At 38.5% G+C, this 21694-nt stretch overlaps 1 protein-coding gene across 16 annotated transcripts in view; it reads right to left on the minus strand.

Annotated features, from left to right (window-relative positions):
• The window catches only part of LOC102389627 (WD repeat containing planar cell polarity effector), a 454572-nt gene that overhangs the window by 134385 nt on the left and 298493 nt on the right, over positions 1 to 21694 (minus strand). For 15 of the 16 annotated variants that reach the window (XM_045162259.1, XM_045162261.1, XM_045162254.1 and 12 more), the window contains 2 exons: positions 20208 to 20341; positions 16504 to 16695 (listed from right to left, as the gene is read on the minus strand). In XM_045162259.1, the coding sequence (XP_045018194.1) occupies positions 16504 to 16695; positions 20208 to 20341 (326 nt within the window). The remainder of the gene's footprint in view (positions 1 to 16503; positions 16696 to 20207; positions 20342 to 21694) is intronic. The other variant, XM_045162264.1, reaches the window with a different exon arrangement.

Raw genomic sequence — 21694 nt, forward strand, 5'->3', positions numbered from 1 at the left:
TCAAGAAAATTAGAGACACCAAGGGAACATTTCATGCAAAGATGGGCTTGATAAAGGACAGAAATGGTATGGACCCAACAGAAGCAGAAGATATTAAGAAGAGAGGGCAAGAATACACAGAAGAACTGTACAAAAAAGATCTTTACAACCAAGATAATCACAATGGTGTGATTACTCACCTAGAGCCTGACATCCTGGAATGTAATGTCAAGTGGGCCTTAGAAAGCATCACTATGAACAAAGCTAGTGGAGGTGATGGAATTCCAGTGGAGCTATTTCAAATCCTGAAAGATGATGCTGTGAAAGTGCTGCACTCAATATGCCAGCAAATTTGGAAAACTCAGCAGTGGCCATAGGACTGGAAAAGGTCAGTTTTCATTCCAATCACAAAGAAAGTCAATGCCAAAGAACGCTCAAACTACCACACAATTGCACTCATCTCACACGCTAGTGAAGTAATGCTCAAAATTCTCCAAGCCAGGCTTCAGCAATACGTGAACCGTGAATTTCCAGATGTTCAAGCTGGTTTTAGAAAAGGCAGAGGAACCAGAGATCAAATTGCCAACATCCGCTGGATCATGGAAAAAACAAGAGAGTTCCAGAAAAACACCTATTTCTGCTTTCTTGACCATGCCAAAGCCTTTGACTGTGTGGATCACAATAAACTGTGAAAAATTCTGAAAGAGATGGGAATACCAAACCACCTGACCTGCCTCTTGAGAAACCTATATTCAGGTCAGGAAGCAACAGTTACAACTGGACATGGAACAACAGACTGGTTCCAAATAGGAAAAGGAGTACATCAAGGTTGTATATTGTCACCCTGCTTATTTAACTTTTGTGCAGAGTAAATCATGAGAAATTCTGGGCTGGAAGAAGCACAAACTGGAATCAAGATTGCCAGGAGAAATATCAATAACCTCAGATATGCAGATGACACCACCCTTATGGCAGAAAGTGAAGAGGAAGTAAAGAGCCTCTTGATGAAAGTGAAAGTGGAGAGTGAAAAATTTGGCTTAAAGCTCAACATTCAGAAAATGAAGATCATGGCGTCTGGTCCCGTCACTTCATGGGAAATAGATGGGGAAACAGTGGAAACAGTGTCACACTTTATTTTGGGGGCTCCAAAATCACTGCAGATGGTGACTGCAGCCATGAAATTAAAAGATGCTTACTCCTTGGAAGAAACGTTATGACCAACCTAGATAGCATATTCAAAAGCAGAGACATTATTTTGCCAACAAAGGTCCGTCTAGTCAAGGCTATGGTTTTTCCTGTGGTCATGTATGGATGTGAGAGTTGGAATGTGAAGAAAGGTGAGTGCCAAAGAATTCATGCTTTTGAACTGTGGTATTGGAGAAGACTCTTGAGAGTCCCTTGGAGTGCTAAGAGATTCAACCAGTCCATTTGAAGGAGATCAGCCCTGGGATTTCTTTGGAAGGAATGATGCTAAAGCTGAAACTCCAGTACTTTGGCCACGTCATGCGAAGAGTTGACTCATTGGAAAAGACTCTGATGCTGGGAGGGATTGGGGGCAGGAGGAGAAGGGGATGACAGAGGATGAGATGGCTGGATGGCATCACTGACTCAATGGATGTGAGTCTGAGTGAACTCTGGGAGTTGGTGATGGACAGGGAGGCCTGGCGTGCTGCGATTCATGGGGTTGTAAAGAGTCGGACACGACTGCATGACTGACTGAACTTAACGAACTGAATAATTAGTGACATGAGCATCTTTTCAAGTGCCTATTGGCCATCTGTATGTCTCCTTTGGAGAAACATTTACTTCTGCCCATTTTCTGATTGGGTTGGATTTTTTTTTATATTAAACTGCATGGATGAGCTATCTACATATTTTGGAAATTAATCCCTTGGTAGCACAGTGTGCAAATATCTTCTCCCAGTCCACTGGTGAAAGGTCTCCTTTGCTGTGAAAAAGCTTTTAAGTTTAATTAGGTGCCATTTTCATGCTTTTATTTCCAGTACTCGAGGAGACAGATCCCCCCCAAAAAATATTACTGCAATTATGTCAAAGTGTTCTGCCTATGTTTTCCTCTAGGAGTTTTACAGTTTCTATTCTTACATCTAGATCTTTTATCCATTTTTATTTTGTTCTTGTATATGGTGTTAAAGAATGTTCTAATTTTATTCTTTTAGATATAGCTGTCCAGTTTTCCCAGCACCACATATTGAAGAAACTGTCTTTTCTCCATTGTGTAGTCTTGCCTCCTTTGTCGCGTGTTTTCTGACCATAAAAACATGGGTTTATTTCTGGACTTTCCATCAGGTTCCACTGAACCATATATCTGTTTTTATGCCAGTACTATACTGTTTTGATTACTGTAGCTTTGTAGTATAGTCTGATGTCAGGGCACCTGATTCCTTCAGCTCCAATTTTTTCCTCAAGACTGATTTAGCTATTCGTGATCTTTTGTGTTGCCATACAAATTGTAAAAAAGTTTTATTCTAATTCTGTGAAAAATCTGGATAGGAATTGCATTGAATCTGTAGATTGCCTTCTATAGTAGAGTTATTTTGACAATATTGATTCTTCCAATCCAAGAACATCTGTTTGTGTCATCTTTGATTTCTTTCATAAGTATCTTATAGTTTTCTGAGTACATGTCTCTTGCCCCCTTATGTATTTTATTCTTTTTGATTCATTGGTGGGCTTCCCTGGTAGCTCAGCTGGTAAAGAATCTGCCTGCAGTACAGGAGACCCCAGTTCAATTCCTGAGTCAGGAAGATCTGCTGAAAAAGGGATAGGCTATCCACTCCAGTATTCTTGGACTTGGAGCCCTGGTCGCTCAGAAGGAAAAGAATCCACTTGCAATGTGAGAGACCTGGGTTCAATCCCTGGGTTGGGAAGATCCCCTGGAGAAGGTAATGGCTACCCACTGCAGTATTCTGCCCTGGAAAATTCCATGGACAGAGGAGCCTGACAGGCTACAGTCCATGGGGTTGCCAAGAGTCAGACACAACTAAGCGACTTTCACTTAATGGTAAATGGTATTGTTTCCTTAATTTCTCTCTGTGAACTTCTGTTGTCAGTGTATAGGAATGCAAGAGATTTCTGTATTAATTTTGTATCCAGCAACTTGACTAGATTCATTGAGGAGTCTGGTAGCATAGTTTTCTGGTAGCATCTTTAGGATTCTCTTATATAGTATCAGGTCAACAGCAAACAGAGACACTTTTACATTTCTTTTCCAATGTGGATTCCTTTTCTTTCTTTTTCTTCTCTGATTGCCATAGGTAGGACTTCCAAAACTATGTTGAATAAAAGTGGCAAGAGTGGACATCCTTGTCTTTTTCCTGATCCTAAAAGGAATGCTTTCAGATTTTCACTACTGAGTATGATGTTAGCTCTGTTTGTCATATATGACCTTTATTATAAGATATGCTCCCTTAATTGGAGAAGGAAATGGTAACCCACTGAACTATTCTTCCTGGGAAAATCCTATGGACAGAGGAGCGAGGTGGGCTACCATCCATGGAGTCACAAAGAGTCAGACACAACTGAGCATGCACACATGTTCCTTTAGTACCTACTTTCTTAAGAGTTTTTTTTTGAATCATAAACAGATATTGAATTTTCTCAAAATCTTTTACTTTATCTACTGAGATAATCATATAGTTCTTATTCTTCAATTTGTTAATGCAATGTATCACACAGATTGGTATATACTGAAAAATCTCTGTATCCCTGGGATAAATCTCACTAGATCAAGGTATATGGTTCTTATAATGTATTATTGGAGTCAGTTTGCTAGTATTTTGCTGATATTTTTTGTATCTATGTTCATTGGTGATGCTATGCTACACTAAGTCACTTCAGTCGTGTCCGACTCTGTGCGACCCCATAGATGGCAGCCCACCAAGCTCCCCCGTCCCTGGGATTCTTCATGCAAGAACACTGGAGTGGGTTGCCATTTCCTTCTCCAATGCATGAAAGTGAAAAGTGAAAGTGAAGTCGCTCAGTCGTGTCCGACTCTTAGCGACCCCATGGATTGCAGCCTACCAGGCTCCTCTGTCCATGGGATTTTCCAAGCAAGAGTACTGGAGTAGGGTGCCATTGCCTTCTCCGTGATACAGGTCTGTAATTTTTTTCATATCTTTGGTTTTGGTATCTGGGTGATGGTGGCCATATAGAATGAGTTCAGAAATGTTCCATCCTCTGCAGTATTTTAGAATAGTTTCAGGATAGGTGTTAACTCTTTAAATGTTTGGTAGAGTTCACCTATGAAGCCATCTGTTCCTGGACTTTTATTTGTTGAGAGTTTTTAAACTACTGATTCAGTATCAGTATTGGTAATTGATGTATTCATATTTTCTATTTCTGGTTCAGTCTTCCAAGACTGTACTCTTATAAGAATCTGTCCAGTTCTTCTAGGCTGTACCAGTTTATTGGCATGTAGTTCCTTGCAGTAGTTTCTTATGATCCTTTGTGCTTCTGTCATAACTTCTTTTTCATTTCTGATTTTGATTTGGGCCCTCTCCCTTTTTTTCTTGATGTGTCTGGCTAAAAGTTTATCAGGTTTGCATATCTTCAAAGAACTAGCTTTTAGTACTGTTGATTTTTTCTATTGCTTTTAGTCTCTATTTCATTGATTTCTGTCCTGATCTTTGTAATTTCGTTCCTTATACTAATTTGGGGTTTTGTTTGTTTTTCTTTTTCTAGTTGTTTTAGGCGTAGGGTTAGGTCATTTACTTTAGATCTTTCTGGTTTCCTGAGGTAAGCTTGTGATCCCTATAAACTTCCCTCTAAGAACTGCTTTTGGTGCATCCCATACATTTTGGATAATCTTGCTTTCTTTTTCATTTGTCTCTCAAAAAATATCTCATTTAATTTTTTTATTTCCTCTTTCATTTCTTCAGTGATTCAGAAACCCGACCTTATTGAATAAATCAAGAATTCCATGTTTGCAGCAGGAAATTCACAAGATAACCATGGACTATATTTTTATACCAGAGGGAAGCTACCCAAGATTACTAAGGTAATGACAAGAAGAGAAGCCAACTTGAAGAGAATCCCATTGCTCTAGTTAAAAAATCTGTACTTACCAAAAAGATAACAATTACAATTTATGAAACCCATTAAGTCAAATATGTCTAAATCCATGAGTTAATAATGTTATTTAAAAACAAGAACTAATTGATTACCTTCAGTGAGTGACAGAGAACCAATCCAATCTTGAAAACTACTAAATAAAAGAAACAGACACTTATACTGATTACACTATATGAATCCAGCTACTGGGAAAACACGTAGGAGATGAGTAGAAGTGTCTCATTATAAAAGTATCCCAACTAATTAAAAAATGTCATTAGATATCACCATTTTGCAACCTCCATGAATTAATGGACCTAAGCACTGAGCAGCAATAGTTACTAAAAATAAAAAAAGAGAGTCAACTAAAAGAGAGAAACAGAACCTAGCATCATATGCCTTCCAATTAAAAAACATTCCTTCACACATAGTCTTGCCAAAACTGACCACTAACTTGCAGAATTTTCAAAAGACAAAGAAGTATGCTGAACCACATCATGATGATGGGAACAACAAAATCCAGACTGTGGGACATTACAGTTTCAACAGATAACTTTCAATGAAAAAAATAAAAAAAGAGAGTGGAGCAGGAACCTGTAGACTAAAAGAGATTTCAAAGACACATTAACATGTTTTAGGACTCTCCTCGTGGTCCAGTGGTTAAGAATTCACCTGTCAATGCAGAGGACACGGGACTGGTAAGATTCCACATGCTGCAAGGCAAGTAAGCCTGTGCACCATAACTATTGAGCCAGTCGGTGCGACAACTGTCTGAAGCCCACAGGCTCTAGAGCCTACGCTCTGCAACTAGAGAAGACATGTCAATGAGAAGTCTGCCTCACTGCAATTAGCGAGTACTTCCTGCTCCCCACAACTACAGAACAAAGACCCAGTGTGGCCAAAAATAAATAAATAAAAGACACATTAGCATGTTTAAATAGATAATATTAAACTGAAGTTCTGTGAGATACACACACAGGTGACGTATGAGAAAAAGTGTAAAAGTCACAACAGAGGATACTCTGGGGGACTAGGAAAGGGTTGAGGTTAAAACAGAGTCAAGTACATGGCACTATTTCTGGTGCCTAGGAAAATCTATTTCTTGACTTCAGTGTGGTTACAGGGGTGTTTCTTTCAGTTCAGTTCAGTTCAGTCACTCAGTCATGTCCAAATCTTAGCGACCCCATGAACCCCAGCACGCCAGGCCTCTCTGTCCATCACCAACTCCCAGAGTTCACTCAGACTCACGCCCATCAAGTCGGTGATGCCATCCAGCCATCTCATCCTCTGTCATCCCCTTCTCCTCCGGCCCCCAATCCCTCCCAGCATCAGAGTCTTTTCCAATGAGTCAACTCTTCGCATGACGTGGCCAAAGTACTGGAGTTTCAGCTTTAGCATCATTCCTTCCAAAGAAATCCCAGGGTTGATCTCCTTCAAATGGACTGGTTGAATCTCTTAGCACTCCAAGGGACTCTCAAGAGTCTTCTCCAATACCACAGTTCAAAAGCATCAATTACTAGGCACTAAGCTTTCTTCACAGTCCAACTCTCACCTCCATACATGACCACTGGAAAAACCATAGCCTTGACTAGATGCACCTTTGTTGGTAAAGTAACGTCTCTGCTTTTGAATATGCTATCTAGGTTGGTCATAACGTTCCTTCCAAGGAGTAAGCGTATTTTACTTTGATGGCTGCAGTCACCATCTACAGTGATTTTGGAGCCCCAAAAAGTAAAGTCTGACACTGTTTCCACTGTTTGCCCATCTATTTACCATGAAGTGACGGGACCAGGTGCCATGATCTTCGTTTTCTGAATGGTGAGCTTTAGCCAACTTTTTCACACTCCTCTTTCACTTTCATCAAGAGGCTTTTTACTTCCTATTCACTTTCTGCCATAAGGGTGCTGTCATCTGCATATCTGAGGTTATTGATATTTCTCTCAGCAATCTTGATTCCAGCTTGTGCTTCTTCCAGCCCAACCATTCTCATGATGTACTCTGCACATAAGTTAAATAAGCACAGTGACAATATAGAGCCTTGACGTACTCCTTTTCCTATTTGGAACCAGTCTGTTGTTCCATGTCCAGTTCTAACTGTTGCTTCCTGACCTGCATATAGGTTTCTCAAGAGCCAGGTCAGGTGGTCTGGTATTCCCATCTCTTTCAGGATTTTCCAGTTTATTGTGTGTGATCCACACAGTCAAAGGCTTTGGCATAGTCAATAAAGCAGAACCAGATATTTTTCTGGAACTCCCTTGCTTTTTGCATGATCCAGCGGATGCTAGCAATTTGATCTCTGGTTCCTTGTCTTTTCTAAAACCAGCTTGAACATCTGGAATTTCACGGTTCACGTATTGCTGAAGCCTGGCATGGAGAATTTTGAGCATTACATTACTAGCGTGTGAGATGAGTGCGATTGTGCGGTAGTTTGAGCATCCTTTGGCATTGCCTTTCTTTGGGATTGGAATGAAAACTGACCTTTTCCAGTCCTATGGCCACTGCTGAGTTTTCCAAATTTGCCGGCATGTTGAGTGCAGCACTTTCACAGCATCATCTTTCACGATTTGAAATAGCTCCACTGGAATTCCATCACCTCTACTAGCTTTGTATGTAGTGATGCTTCCAAAGGCCTACTTGACTTGACATTCCAGGATGTCCGGCTCTAGGTGAGTGATCACACCATCGTGATTATCTTGGTCGTGAAGATCTTTTTTGTACAATTCTGTGTATTCGTGCCACTGTTCTTAATATCTTCTGCTTCTGTTAGGTCCATACCATTTCTGTCCTTTATCAAGCTCATCTTTGCATGAAATATTCCCTTGGTATCTCTAATTTTCTTGAAGAGATCTCTACTCTTGTCCATTCTGTTGTTTTCCTCTATTTCTTTGCAGTGATTGCTGAGGAAGGCTTTCTTATCTCTCCTTGCTATTCTTTGGAACTCTGCATTCAGGTGTTTATATCTTTCCTTTTCTCCTTTGCTTTTTGCTTCTCTTCTTTTCACAGCTATTTGTAAGGCCTCCCCAGACAGCCATTTTGCTTTTTTGCATTTCTTTTCCATGGGGATGGTCTTGATCCCTGTCTCCTGTACAATGTCATGAACCTTGGTCCATAGATCATCAGGCAGTCTATCTATCAGATCTAGTTCCTTAAATGTATTTCTCACTCCCACTGTATAATCATAAGGGATTTGATTTAGGTCATACCTGAATGGTCTAGTGGTTTTCCCTACTTTCTTCAACTTCAGTCTGAGTTGGCAATAAGGAGTTCATAATCTGAGCCACAGTCAGCTCCTGGCCTTGGAATATGGAATGAAGCAGGGCAAAGACTAATAGAGTTTTGCCAAGAAAATGCACTGGTCGTAGTAAATACCCTCTTCCAACAACACAAGAGAAGACTCTACACGTGGACATCACCAGATAGTCAACGCCGAAATCAGATTGATTATATTCTTTGCAGCCAAAGATGGAGAAGCTCTATACAGTCAGCAAAAACAAGACCAGGAGCTGACTGTGGCTCAGACCATGAACTCTTTATTGCCAAATTCAGACTGAAATGGAAGAAAGTAGGGAAAACCACTAGACCATTGAGGTATGACCTAAATCAAATCCCTTATGATTATACAGTAGGAGTGAGAAATAGATTGAAGGGCCTAGATCTGATAGATAGAGTGCCTGATGAACTATGGAATGAGGTTCGTGACATTGTACGGGAGACAGGGATCAAGACCATTCCCATAGAAAAGAAATGCAAAAAAGCAAAATGGCTGTCTGGGGAGACCTTACAAATAGCTGTGAAGAGAAGAGAAGCGAAAAGCAAAGGAGAAAAGGAAAGATATAAACATATGAATGCAGAGTTTCAAAGAATACCAAGAAGTGATAAGAAAGCCTTCTTCAGCGATCAATGCAAAGAAATAGAGGAAAACAACAGAATGGGAAAGACTAGATATCTCTTCAAGAAAATCAGAGATACCAAAGGAACATTTCATGCAAAGATGAGCTCGATAAAGGACAGAAATGGTATGGACCTAACAGAAGCAGAAGATATTAAGAAGAGATGGCAAGAATACACAGAAGAACTGTACAAAAAAGATCTTCACGACCCAGATAATCACGATGGTGTGATCACTGACCTAGAGCCAGACATCCTGGAATGTGAAGTCAAGTGGGCCTTAGAAATCATCACTACGAACAAAGCTAGTGGAGGTGATGGAATTCCAGTTGAGCTATTCCAAATCCTGAAAGATGATGCTGGGAAAGTGCTGCACTCAATATGCCAGCAAATTTGGAAAACTCAGCAGTGGCCATAGGACTGGAAAAGGTCAGTTTTCATTCCAATCCCAAAGAAAGGCAATGCCAAAGAATGCTCAAACTACCACACAGTTGCACTCATCTCACATGCTAGTAAAGTAATGCTCAAAATTCTCCATGCCAGGCTTCAGCAATATGTGAACCGTGAACTTCCAGATGTTCAAGCTGGTTTTAGAAAAGGCAGAGGAACCAGAGATCAAATTGCCAACATCTGCTGGATCATAGAAAAAGCAAGAGGGTTCCAGAAAAACATCTATATTTACTTTATTGACTATGCCAAAGCCTTTGACTGTGTGGATCACACACAATAAACTGTGGAAAATTCTGATAGAGATGGGAATACCAGACCACCTGATCTGCCTCTTGAGAAATTTGTATGCAGGTCAGGAAGCAACAGTTAGAACTGGACATGGAACAGCAGACTGTTTCCAAATAGGAAAAGGAGTATGTCAAGGCTGCATATTGTCACCCTGTTTATTTAACTTATATGCAGAGTACATCATGAGAAACGCTGGACTGGAAGAAACACAAGCTGGAATCAAGATTGCCGGGAGAAATATCAATAACCTCAGATATGCAGGTGACACCACCTTATGGCAGAAAGTGAAGAGGAACTAAAAAGCCTCTTGATGAAAGTGAAAGAGTGAAAAAGTTGGCTTTAAGCTCAACATTCAGAAAACGAAGATCATGGCATCCGGTCCCACCACTTCATGGGAAATAGAGGGGGAAACAGTGGAAACAGTGTCAGACTTTATTTTTCTGGGCTGCAAAATCACTACAGATGGTTACTGCAGCCATGAAATTAAAAGACGCTTACTCCTTGGAAGGAACGTTACGACCAACCTAGACAGCATATTCAAAAGCAGAGACATTACTTTGCCCACAAAGGTTCGTCTAGTCAAGGCTATGGTTTTTTCTGTGGTCATGTATGGATGTGAGAATTGGACTGTGAAGAAGGCTGAGCGCCGAAGAATTGATGCTTTTGAACTGTGGTGTTGGAGAAGACTCTTGAGAGTCCCTTGGACTGCAAGGAGATCCAACCAGTCCATTCTGAAGGAGATCAGCCCTGGGATTTCTTTGGAAGGAATGATGCTAAAGCTGAAACTCCAGTACTTTGGCCACGTCATGCGAAGAGTTGACTCATTGGAAAAGACTCTGATGCTGGGAGGGATTGGGGGCAGGAGGAGAAGGGGACGACAGAGGATGAGATGGCTGGATGGCATCACTGACTCGATGGACGTGAGTCTCAGTGAACTCCGGGAGTTAGTGATGGACAGGGAGGCCTGGCGTGCTGCGATTCATGGGGTCGCAAAGAGTCAGACATGACTCAGCAACTGATCTGAATATGTTTTTTATTAATTTTGTTAGACAGATTCAAGTGTCCTTTTCTGAATAAGATATCTTGAAATTATTGCCATACTCAGAAAGCTTTCATTGAAGGCAATGGCACCCCACTCCAGTACTCTTGCCTGGAAAATCCCATGGACAGAGGAGCCTAGTAGGCTGCAGTCCTTGGGGTCGCTAAGAGTGGGGCACGGCTGAGTGACTTCACTTTCACTTCAGTTTCATGCTTTGGAGAAGGAAATGGCAACCCACTCCAGTGTTCTTGCCTGGAGAATCTCAGGGACAGGGGAGCCTAGTGGGCTGCCGTCTATGGGGTTGCACAGAGTCGGACACGACTGAAGTGACTTAGCAGCAGAAAACTTTATCGAATGCTTATAGCTGAAAAGTTAAAATATCTACTCAAGGTAAGAGAAAAGTAAGTTGGGTTGTCATCACATTTTTGACAAAGCTAATGAATTAAATATTTCTAGGATGATAGTAATTACTTTTTTCAAAAGTAAATATAAAGAGTGTGCTCAGCCACTCAATCATGTCCAACTCTTTGTGACCCCATGGACTGCAGCCTGTTGGGTTCCTCTGTCCATAGAACTTTCCAGGCAAGAATACTAGGATGGGTTGCCATTTCCTACTCCAGGGGATCTTAAGCACGTGTGTGTTATTCACTCAGTCATGTCCAACTCTTAGAGTAGCCTGCCAGGCTTCTCTGTCCATAGAATTCTCCAAGCAAGAATACTGGAGTGGATTGCCATTTCCTACTCCAGGGGATCTTAAGCACGTGTGTGTTATTCACTTAGTCATGTCCAACTCTTAGAGTGGCCTGCCAGGCTTCTCTGTCCATAGAATTCTCCAAGCAAGAATACTGGAGTGGATTGCCATTCCCTTCTCCAGGGGATCTTCCCAAACCAGGGATCAAACCCTGGTCTCCTGCATTGCAGGCAGGTTGTCTATGTTTGAGCTACAGGGAAGTCCTGTATTAAATAAAAAGGACTACCATGTTATGTATGATAATAAACACAAATACCACAGAAAGCTATTTTTAAATGAATTTTATAGATAAAAATGTTTTTCTTTATCCTATTTATTGTATATTTTTCAAAACAATTTTTTTTCCTAGACAACAAAAATCTCTCTTGTTCTGTTTCTAATTAAGATATGTACCATTGTTTAGAGCTCTGTGGTATGCAATTAGACCTGCAGTTTTCTAATATCCATAAAATAAATTTAAAAATGTTCCTCCTTTGAAAGACAGATAATTCAGTCACAGAGAGCTTATTTCTATGTTTCCTTTGTTTTTTTTTTTTCCAGCTGCTTGGTAAGCCAATTTTCTACTTAGAGTCTACTATTAAAACACTCATTTGGTTCAGTATGTGGGCTTTATCCTTTCCATGGTCTGTTATGCAAAAGAGATGGCTTTAAACAATTTTTTTAGTTTGTTGTAAAGCAGTGGTTCTCAACTTGGATGCACATGAGAATCACCTAGGGAACCTGTAAAAGAGTACTGATGTCGCCTCCCTCTCTGGAGACTCTGATGTAACTGGTCTAGGTGGGTCCCTTTGTAAAAGCTCTGTAGGTGACTGTAATGTGTTGCCAAGGCTAGGAACCACTAGTCTAGGATCTTGCCACAGTCCAAATAAAAGCTTATTGTCTTTTCTGATTGAACTTGGATGAGAAATGATTGTTTAAAATTCTGTCATTTAATAGATACAAAGATTAAATTCCTTCTTTATAAAGTTGCTACTTTTGTAGTCTGACTTTTAGGGTTTAAGAGTATATTGTATCTCTTATTCTGAAGATTAGCATAAGAAGTCTATTGATTGCTAGTGAAAAATATTTAAAGATATATGCCTGAATATTACCTTTATAGACTAGTAGTTTTAGTTCATGTTTTCCTAAAAAATATGCTACAATTCATGGTTAAAGACTGTCTTCATACACACAGAAAGAAACAATTATTTCCCTAGACAATTATTCCAAAAGACATTCATTTTTTTGCATATAGAAGTTCACATGAGGTTCTGAAAAAAAAATCTTTATTAATTTTTCCAACAATTTCATTTTGATAGATTGAAAGAACCAAATCTAAGACAGAAGCTACTTGACAAAATCTTAATATATTAAGATAAATACATGCAGTCAGTGGTGATAAGTAAAAATCAGGTACAAATATCATATAAAACCTAATGAAAATCTATTCAAATACTTAAACAAGATGGATAATTTTCCAAAAACACAAAATAAGGAAAATGACTCAAGGAAAAAACAGAATTCCTGAAAAACAACCGTTGAAAAATGGAATCAGTGATAAAAAATAAATCTATCTTCCTTGAAAGACAGCACACCCAGATGCTTTTATGTGTTTTACCAAACATTCAAGTATTATATGATTTCTTTTGGTACTGTTTCACAGAGGAGAAAAGAGAAAAGCTAGTCAAATCACTCCACAAGGCTAGTACAATTTTGATATGAAACTTAGGATAGTAACTAAAAAAAAGTAAAATTGTGTACCAACCTTGCTGCTGCTGCTGTGGCCGCTAAATCGCTTCAGTCATGTCCGACTCTGTGCGACCCCATAGACGGCAGCCCACCAGGCTCCCCTGTCCCTGGGATTCTCCAGGCAAAAACACCGGAGTGGATTGCCATTTCCTTCTCCAATGCATGAAAGTGAAAAGTGAAAGTGAAGTCACTCAGTCATGTCCGATTCCTAGCAACCCCATGGACTGCAGCCCACCAGGCTCCTCCGTCCATGGGATTTTCCAGGCAAGAGTACTGGAGTGGGTTGCCATTGCCTTCTCCGTATCAACCTTGAGCAAGTTGTAAATCTTCTTTGAAAGTTCCCCCGTTATTATCTCTCTAGGTAAAAACAATCATTTCCCACTGTCTCCTGTACTGCTAACATATACTCTATCCACAGTACTTTAACACTTTAGTGTACACACATGTATTCATATTTGTCTCTCACTGGTAGACACTAAAATCCTTGCAGGCAGGGAAAGCTTTGTATTCATATTCTCTGGCATGAAATACAGTGCTTACTCCATGGTCAGGGCTTCCCAGGTCACTCAGTGGTAAATAATTCACCTGACAGTGCAGGAGACATGGGTTTGATCCCTGCAATAGGAAGATCCCCTGGAGGAAGAAATGGCAACCCACTCCAGTATTCCTGCCTGGGAGATCCCATGGACAGAGGAGCCTGGTGAGCTATAGTCCATGGGGCTGCAAAAGAGTAGTACAGGACTTAGGGACTAAACAACAACAGCTACTCCATGCTCATGCTTAACAGCTGATGAATGATGTGAAGAGAGAGAGAGTGAAAGTGTTAGTTGCTCCATCGTGTCCATTTCTTTGCAACTCCATGGACTGTAGCCCACCAGGCTTCTCTATCCATGGAATTCTCCAGGCAAGAATTCTGGAGTGGGTTGCCATTCCCTTCTCCAGGGGATCTGCCTGACTCAATGATTGAACCCAGGTCTCCTGCGTGGCAGACTGGTTCTTTACTGTCTGAGCCACTAGGGAAGCCCCAATACTGGAGTGGGTTGCCATGTCCTCCCTCCAGGGGATCTTCCCAACCCAAGGATCAAACCCAGATCTCCTGCATTGCAGGAGGATTCTTTACTTTCTGAGCCATCAAGGAAGCCCAAGAATATTGGAGTGAGTAGCCTATCCCTTCTTCAGGGGAACTTCCCGACCCAGGGATTGAACCAGGGTCTCCTGTATTGCAGGGGGATTCTCTACCAGCTGAGCTACCCAGGAAGCCCAGGAAGGGCATTTCAGGTAGAAATATCTGTAATCTGTACAGGTGTGCACTGCTTGCATGCTCAGTTGCATCTGACTCTTTGCAACCCCATGGACTATAGCCTGCCAGACTCTTTTGTCCATGGAATTTTCCAGGCAAGAATACTGGAATGGGTTGCCATTTCCTACTTCAAATTTGTACAGGCAGAAGGTGAGAAAGAAGCAGCGAGTACATCATTTGGCTAGAATATTGATTTGTATAAAGGAATAACACTGGAACAGTAGGTCACAACCAGTCGGGGCAGGGGGGTGCTTTTCAGTGCGGAAGCTAAGTTTAGCTGAAAATCTAATGAAGGCATTTGAACAGGCAATGGCAAAATCAGACCTGTGCTTCAGAATTCAGATGAGCACTTTTTTTTTTTTGAGCTGCCTGGGACCCATATGGTTTAAATCCATCATTTTAAAAGTTAGAAAACTACAGTCAGGATAGGTGATCTACCCAAGACCAAAGACTGTATCATTAGTTAAAAGCAGGCTGAACCTTACAGGAGTAAACTTAATTCAAGTCACACAGTATATGGTCCAACCAATAGGCAAACTGAAGTTTATTGAACCACAGAGTCCATAAACTAGACACAGGGAGATGAAGTATGTGGACCATATGTATATACCCTTTTCAAACAGTCCTAATTTCAGGTAATAAGTTCATTTCAATAAAAGTAATTTGTGTACTGTAAAACTAAAGGTTGATTTATGCTTTTTTTTTTTTTTTTTTTACTTTTATTCTAAGACAGAACATTTAAAAGAATTCTAGTTGGCTTTATTACATGAAGTCAGTTTGATTAGGTCTTTTATTCAGTTAGCTTCTAGATCCAAGGTCAATATGATGGTAGGCATGAACAGGAAGTGAATAGGAATAAAGCACTTCTTTATCCTTACAAAATCCATACGTGGAGCATTAAAAGTGTCTTAGTTACTACAACAAAATTGGAAAAGTTCCAGAAAAAGGTAAATTAATTAAAAAGGGCTCTTCAGCCTTAAAAGATAGCCTGTAAGTTTATAAAGTCAGAAGAGGTAAGTGGGGGATAGAGAAAACTTGTACTTGTTCATTATCTCAGAATACTAATTCTGAAAAATATTTCTTAAAGTCTAAAAGATAATGGATTTAGAGAAAATACAGGAACATACAATTTTACCTAGACAAAACATACCATTTTACCCACTGAAAAACCACATTGAGGAGGTTGTTTTTTCAATTTAAAGTTACATTAAGAAAACAGAATTTCAGACTCAAAGTACTGATACAAGATGAAAATATCCACAGGTTCGTGATAATGAATGATGACGGAACATTTTCAGAAATAGACAGGGTGAGATCTCATATACACTTCCTAGATTAATCCTTTTGGTGTCTGTGTCCAAGGCAGGACACTAGATTGAGAAGGCTGCTCCTCTAAGGCCCTCCTTACAAATCCTTGCCCCAAGCCATGGTTTGGCACCACAGAGTCTTATAGAAAACAGGCATCTGACTACTGTTTGCTAACTGACTAACTGATGTTTAAAGAAGGTGGTTAATAACACAGCTTTGAAAGGCATGAAATCATGAGCAAACAGTAATGACAGCACTAATTATGATAATGACAAGAATCACAATAGTAATTGAGATTATTAATTAATACATGTAATAATAGTATTACATCATTATTGCTCTAAATGCATCTATTAACTTGGATATCTTCATTCACTCTGTTTTTCAAATAATGAAACCACAGCACATGGAGGTTAGTAATCTGCTCAAGGACAGAGAGGTAGGTAGTGGCAGAGCTAGGATTTGAACCCAGAAGCTTGTGCTATTAATCACTATGGTATTCGGGCAAGTCCTGAAACTGTCTGTGGATCCTCCAGATGTGATACTTTAAAGGATCCCATTTCATATGTACTTACTTTTGTTGAATATTTGGAAAACAAATTATAGACTTTAAAAAGCATTCACACTTATTTCAGAATAGAAAACTAATAACCCTATTTTAGTTTCTCTTCAACAAAATGTATATATTTACTTTAGATTTACCTCCAGCTTTCCTTGAGCATAACTCAGGAGCAGCAGATTGGCTCTATCCTTCTCAGAAGAAATGGGGGTCCAAGGCCAAGCATCATCACTGACCAGTGGCCACCAGCAAACAACTCTATCTTGAACACAATTGATAGCTAGACGACGCTGTGTTGTCCTATTTACTGGGCCAGGGATTTCATAATAGGAAATCTAATGGTTTAAAAAAAAAAAAAAGACAAGGATCATTTTTAAAAGGCAAAATCCTCAAAGTATTACAAAAATTAAAGCATCTGTAAATGTAGATAAATGCAAGTAAATATGCATGTTAAACATGTGCTTAAGGAGGTGTCAGAATTTACCAAATTCTTTTGACACATACATAAAAAAGACATATGTTCAAAATTCTCCCCATTTTTAGCAGAGGAAAGGAAAAGGAAAAATGTGAGTTGGGGAGGAATTGGCCATAGCAATCCCAATCAATACCAAAATGTACAGTCATGGTTGCTTGACAGCATCGACCTACACATAGGCTTTAAGACCAGCTATATTAAATGACAGGTTCAGTATTGCTGACCAAGAGTGTCGGACTACTGTTTAAGACATAACATGTTAACAGTGACTGACAACAACAAAAGGAAAAACAACTTGAGGCAAATATCGCTTTAAAGACATATATACAAAAATTCTGCATAAAGGGATAAGCCACAGCATCATGCGTAAAAGTTTATGCAGCTTCTGAGAATTATGCTTTCTTTCTTAGGACGGATTTGTAGAATTTATTATTCAAACTATGTTATTTTGGAACATGGTTATTTGAAAACATAAGCACAGCACCATCTGGGTGACACATGCCAAGGAAATATAGATTGCACCGTATTTCTGCTTAAGGAATTAATGGAAGGTTGATAGCTTGGAAGCAAAAAAAAAAAAAAAAAACAAACTATCTTGCCATTGCTGGTCAGCAATAATCGAACCACTTTCTGGGGATTAAGCGCATGGCTAAGCCTACTGGACCAGACACTAGCAAAGGGCAGGGGGTCTTCTTATCAGAGAAATGCTTCTGGAGCCAGTCTCACTACATGACAGATTGCTTTCATATTCCTGTCTGCAAGGCAACAAAGGATGGCAGTAATGCGATAATGCCAGAGTGCAATGGGTGTTAAGAACCCGTTGCATTTATGTATTGTATTTAGTAAATAATCAGGCTCATCCAAATTGTGATCTCACCACTCAACCAAGGCCATTAAAATCAAGGTTAATGCTTTAATAATCCTCTGCTATTTTTTTTTAATATGGTCAAAAGGAACCCTTTTCTATTTGCATGGCCATAATATTATTGACCTCTTCATCCTCTGAATGCACATCAAAAGGAACTGAAATCAAAGTAATTACCAGTGTTGTTCTCTCATGGTGAACATTTAACTCCTTGCACTGTCCCTTCACTGTTAAATAAATTGAATTGGATTTTTAAAATGTAGACAGGAAAACTTGCTAAAGGTCAATAATTTCATGATATTTCCATTTTTCTCTACCAAAACTGTTTCAGTCTAAAAGAACTAAATTATGATATAGCTGTAAAGAAGAGCAGGATTGTAATACTCTACACTATTTCCTTGTTTTAAAATCCAAATGGGCAATGACAGACAACACAAATTACTTTACGCTCTAAAGTGCAAATTCTTATATTTAAGTTCTCAATATCACTATTTTAACTAGCTATCTTCTTATTTGAAGGAAATATCACAATGAAATTGCTAAGTCCTTAAAATACACAAACATTATTTTGACATCCTACCTGGCATTTACACAGAACTTCTATATAAGAAAACAGAGTTAAAACAAGAGGCTGCCATTTTCAATCCTCACATAATGTAAATCATGTATGTTATCTGAAATTTAATGTTTGTTTTGAGTATTAATGGTTTACTATTCTATCACAATGGTCAAGAGGGCAAGTGAAATGAACAAGTTTCTTAAAATGTCCTTCCAATAATAAATGGCAGTTTTATCAAATATTAAATACCTGTATTTAAAATATTGAACTAGAAAATGAAATCCATGGGTTTTCCAGAGGGAAGCAGGCTACTTCTTCTCTAATGTAAAGAAATGACATGGAGTGCTCATGTTTTTAATTTCTCATATCTAATGACAGAATGAACAAATATGTAACTCTCTTACTCAAGGTGTAGGGCCCATATACTCAGTCTATTTTTCACATCTTTTCATTAGAAAAGATGACATCCTAACAGTTTCTCTCTGCTCTCATTAATGGGGAGCTACTATCCTTAAGCTGAGAAGACTTTGCCAAACTACCCACCACACTTAAGATGAAGAAAGTAGGCATACAAAATTTTATATAAATGCATTAAAAACAGTCACTTTAATAGTTAATGCATTAAAATTAATGCATACTGGTGCATTTTAAAGACCAGTATTAGTAAATTAACAACATTTCAAGGAAAGCTAGCCATTCTGGAAAATAGTATTCCATTAGGAATGTTAAACCATTTTTTACTAGACAAAATATATGAGTACTACAGATTTTCAGTTTAAAAGAATCAATATTATACAAAGTGTTATAGAAGCTATATAAGGCTTGCAAACAAAACGAAATTATAGTTTATTACCATGATGAAAAAGTTAATGTATTTTATCCCATGTGAAAAATCTTTTTTATAAGAGTAGATTTTTCTGATAAATAAAATTAAATCCTCCCACACCACTACTAACTCAGTCACAATAAGAAATAGCCCAAAAGAACCCAAAAGGGCAAAAGGTTAGGTCAAATACTATTAGACTTTTCAAACACACACACGCACACACACAGTTTCAAGCCACAAAGCTGGCTTTTAAGAATCTTTGCCCTTGTTATAGATACTCCTGGTACAGTCTAAGTGTGCATCTTTTTTAAGGAAGCTGTATATCAGTCTTGTTCCCAGTGAACAGTGAACTGTCTCAAATCCACGTCACAGAGGCTGGATCAATCTTGCAAACACAAGTCACTGCTGAAAAGAGGCCTTGAACTGAAACAGCCTGGAAAATGTATGAGATACTCATTCTAGCAGAGAGTATGCCTTCCAAGCAGTTAAAATGTAATGTGGCAAAACTTAAATTAAACACATCATTTAAAATAAAAATCCTGCCTTAACAGATGTAAAGTCCCTGATACAAGGAAACAAATTACCTGGAGTTACTGAAGGGAAAGAGACTAACACATGAAGGAGATTTCTTTTTGCATTTTTCTCCACAGTTATAGCTGATGTTGGGAGGAGGGGGATCTTCCCACTCCTTGTTTATTACACTTTTCTATTAACCTTTGAAAGTGTTGTCTTCTTTCTTGTGAAATGGAAGCGAGAGCAGCTACCCTTGCCTAGAATAGTGATACGGGGTCTTAGGGAAAAATGAGAATGGTATACATACTACTACCAGCAAGAAAACCATTTTAAAATGTGTAACTTGCCTCTATTATCTTTCTGATTTCCATAAGTATGATGTAAACTGCTCCAAGCATGCCACTGTTAAACCCCCATAATGAGAGTAAAAAAAGAAAACTTTGGATGGCCACTGTTTCTAGTTGATCAAGCTTAATCCTATACTATGAATAACTCTGGTTTTTTTGAAATCCATAATCATTTAAGAAAAAAGAGCATAACATCAACTCAAGCAATACTCTAGCATACCTTAATAATTAACAATATGACCATATACATTCAAATCTCTACCTTATAATCCAAGGCTGAGAGCTTTTCCAGTCTTTTGTTTATATCAGGAGAGCTCATCTTCTTGGCAAACTGAATAAAACATAGTTTGTTTTGTGCCAAAAATGATAAGATGATGAAGCTGTCTGTGAGAAGAGCTTAAAAAAAAAAGATTTGATAATACTATCAAGTACTAAGTTAGAATAAAATAATAACAAATTAATAGTTTCTTCTACTGAAATGTTACAAAAAGCTATTTTCAGAAGATAAATGAATATTAATTGAAATAACTGAAGTCTCATAAATATCATTGTGGACATTTCCCAATGATAATAAAGATATTAGAAAGAAACAACAATAATCAATCTAATCATGCATGGATTTGATATTTTTCCTTTCCATGAGACCATTTCAATATACACTGATATTTGGGGACAACCTACAAATGAGATGTATTTGGAATAAAGGTAGGAAAAGCATAAAACACTGTTTCATATCTGAACATAAAGATAAAACACTTATTTGTACTTAGCCTTTAATCCTGTATTTATATGATACAAACCATCTGAGAATAAATTGGATTTATTAGAGGATACAGATCAGTGTTCTCCACCAATTTTTTAAAAAAATTTTCATCAATGAACTTTCTGAAAGTATACTAGCTGAATGAACTAAAACATATTATACCCAATATATTATATAAAGTAATACGTGATAATGAAGATTAGCAAAAACATTTCTACAGCTATATTTCTAAAGCACACAGTTAATTAATTTGCACTAATTTGGGTTACATAAAGAGCCATTAATGTTAAAAAATTACTGATAAAAACATGTAGTAGGAATTTGAGAAATGTTTTACGTTGTTCCCAGCAAAAAGAAGTTATTGAATGTTTTATATATTTTTTTTTACTTCCATATCCCTGGCTGTGCAAGCAGTAACCACAGTAGATCAACACAATTACAGGAGAATCTGGAGAAATGCCAAGAAATCACATTGTTATCATTTACTCATGAGAATGTATGTATTATTTGTGGTTTAAAGAAACAAGTGAAAAAAGATATCTCAGCAACATGAACACTTTTGGAGGTCTCCTTTTGATTCTAATGGAGGACCACCAAAATGACAAAATCATCACAGCCACTATTTTATTTGCAGAATCAATGAAGGGGTCAATTATTAGACATGTAAAAATGGAACCTCTTCCACAGGAAAGCTTCCTTAGCATCATGATCCTACAAGGAAGAAGAAGTGGCATACTCATAACCCTACCCCCAGCTTATCATTATCAGGAATACTACTAATGATAGCCACACTGCAGAGTGCTTTTCTCTAAGAAATTGTGTCCGCATTATTCAGAGATACTAGTGAGCACACACAGCAGAAGGGTTTCTATAATCTTACCTCTGTCCTTTCCACTAGACCACACTTTCCTTTGATTATTCAATTTAAGATATGGATAATTTTCAATCTCTAATGATAATATGCAATCTGTTTCTTTTAATTTATT

This window comes from Bubalus bubalis, chromosome 12 (genome assembly GCF_019923935.1).
Source record: "Bubalus bubalis isolate 160015118507 breed Murrah chromosome 12, NDDB_SH_1, whole genome shotgun sequence".
Classification (NCBI taxonomy): Eukaryota; Metazoa; Chordata; class Mammalia; order Artiodactyla; family Bovidae; genus Bubalus; species Bubalus bubalis.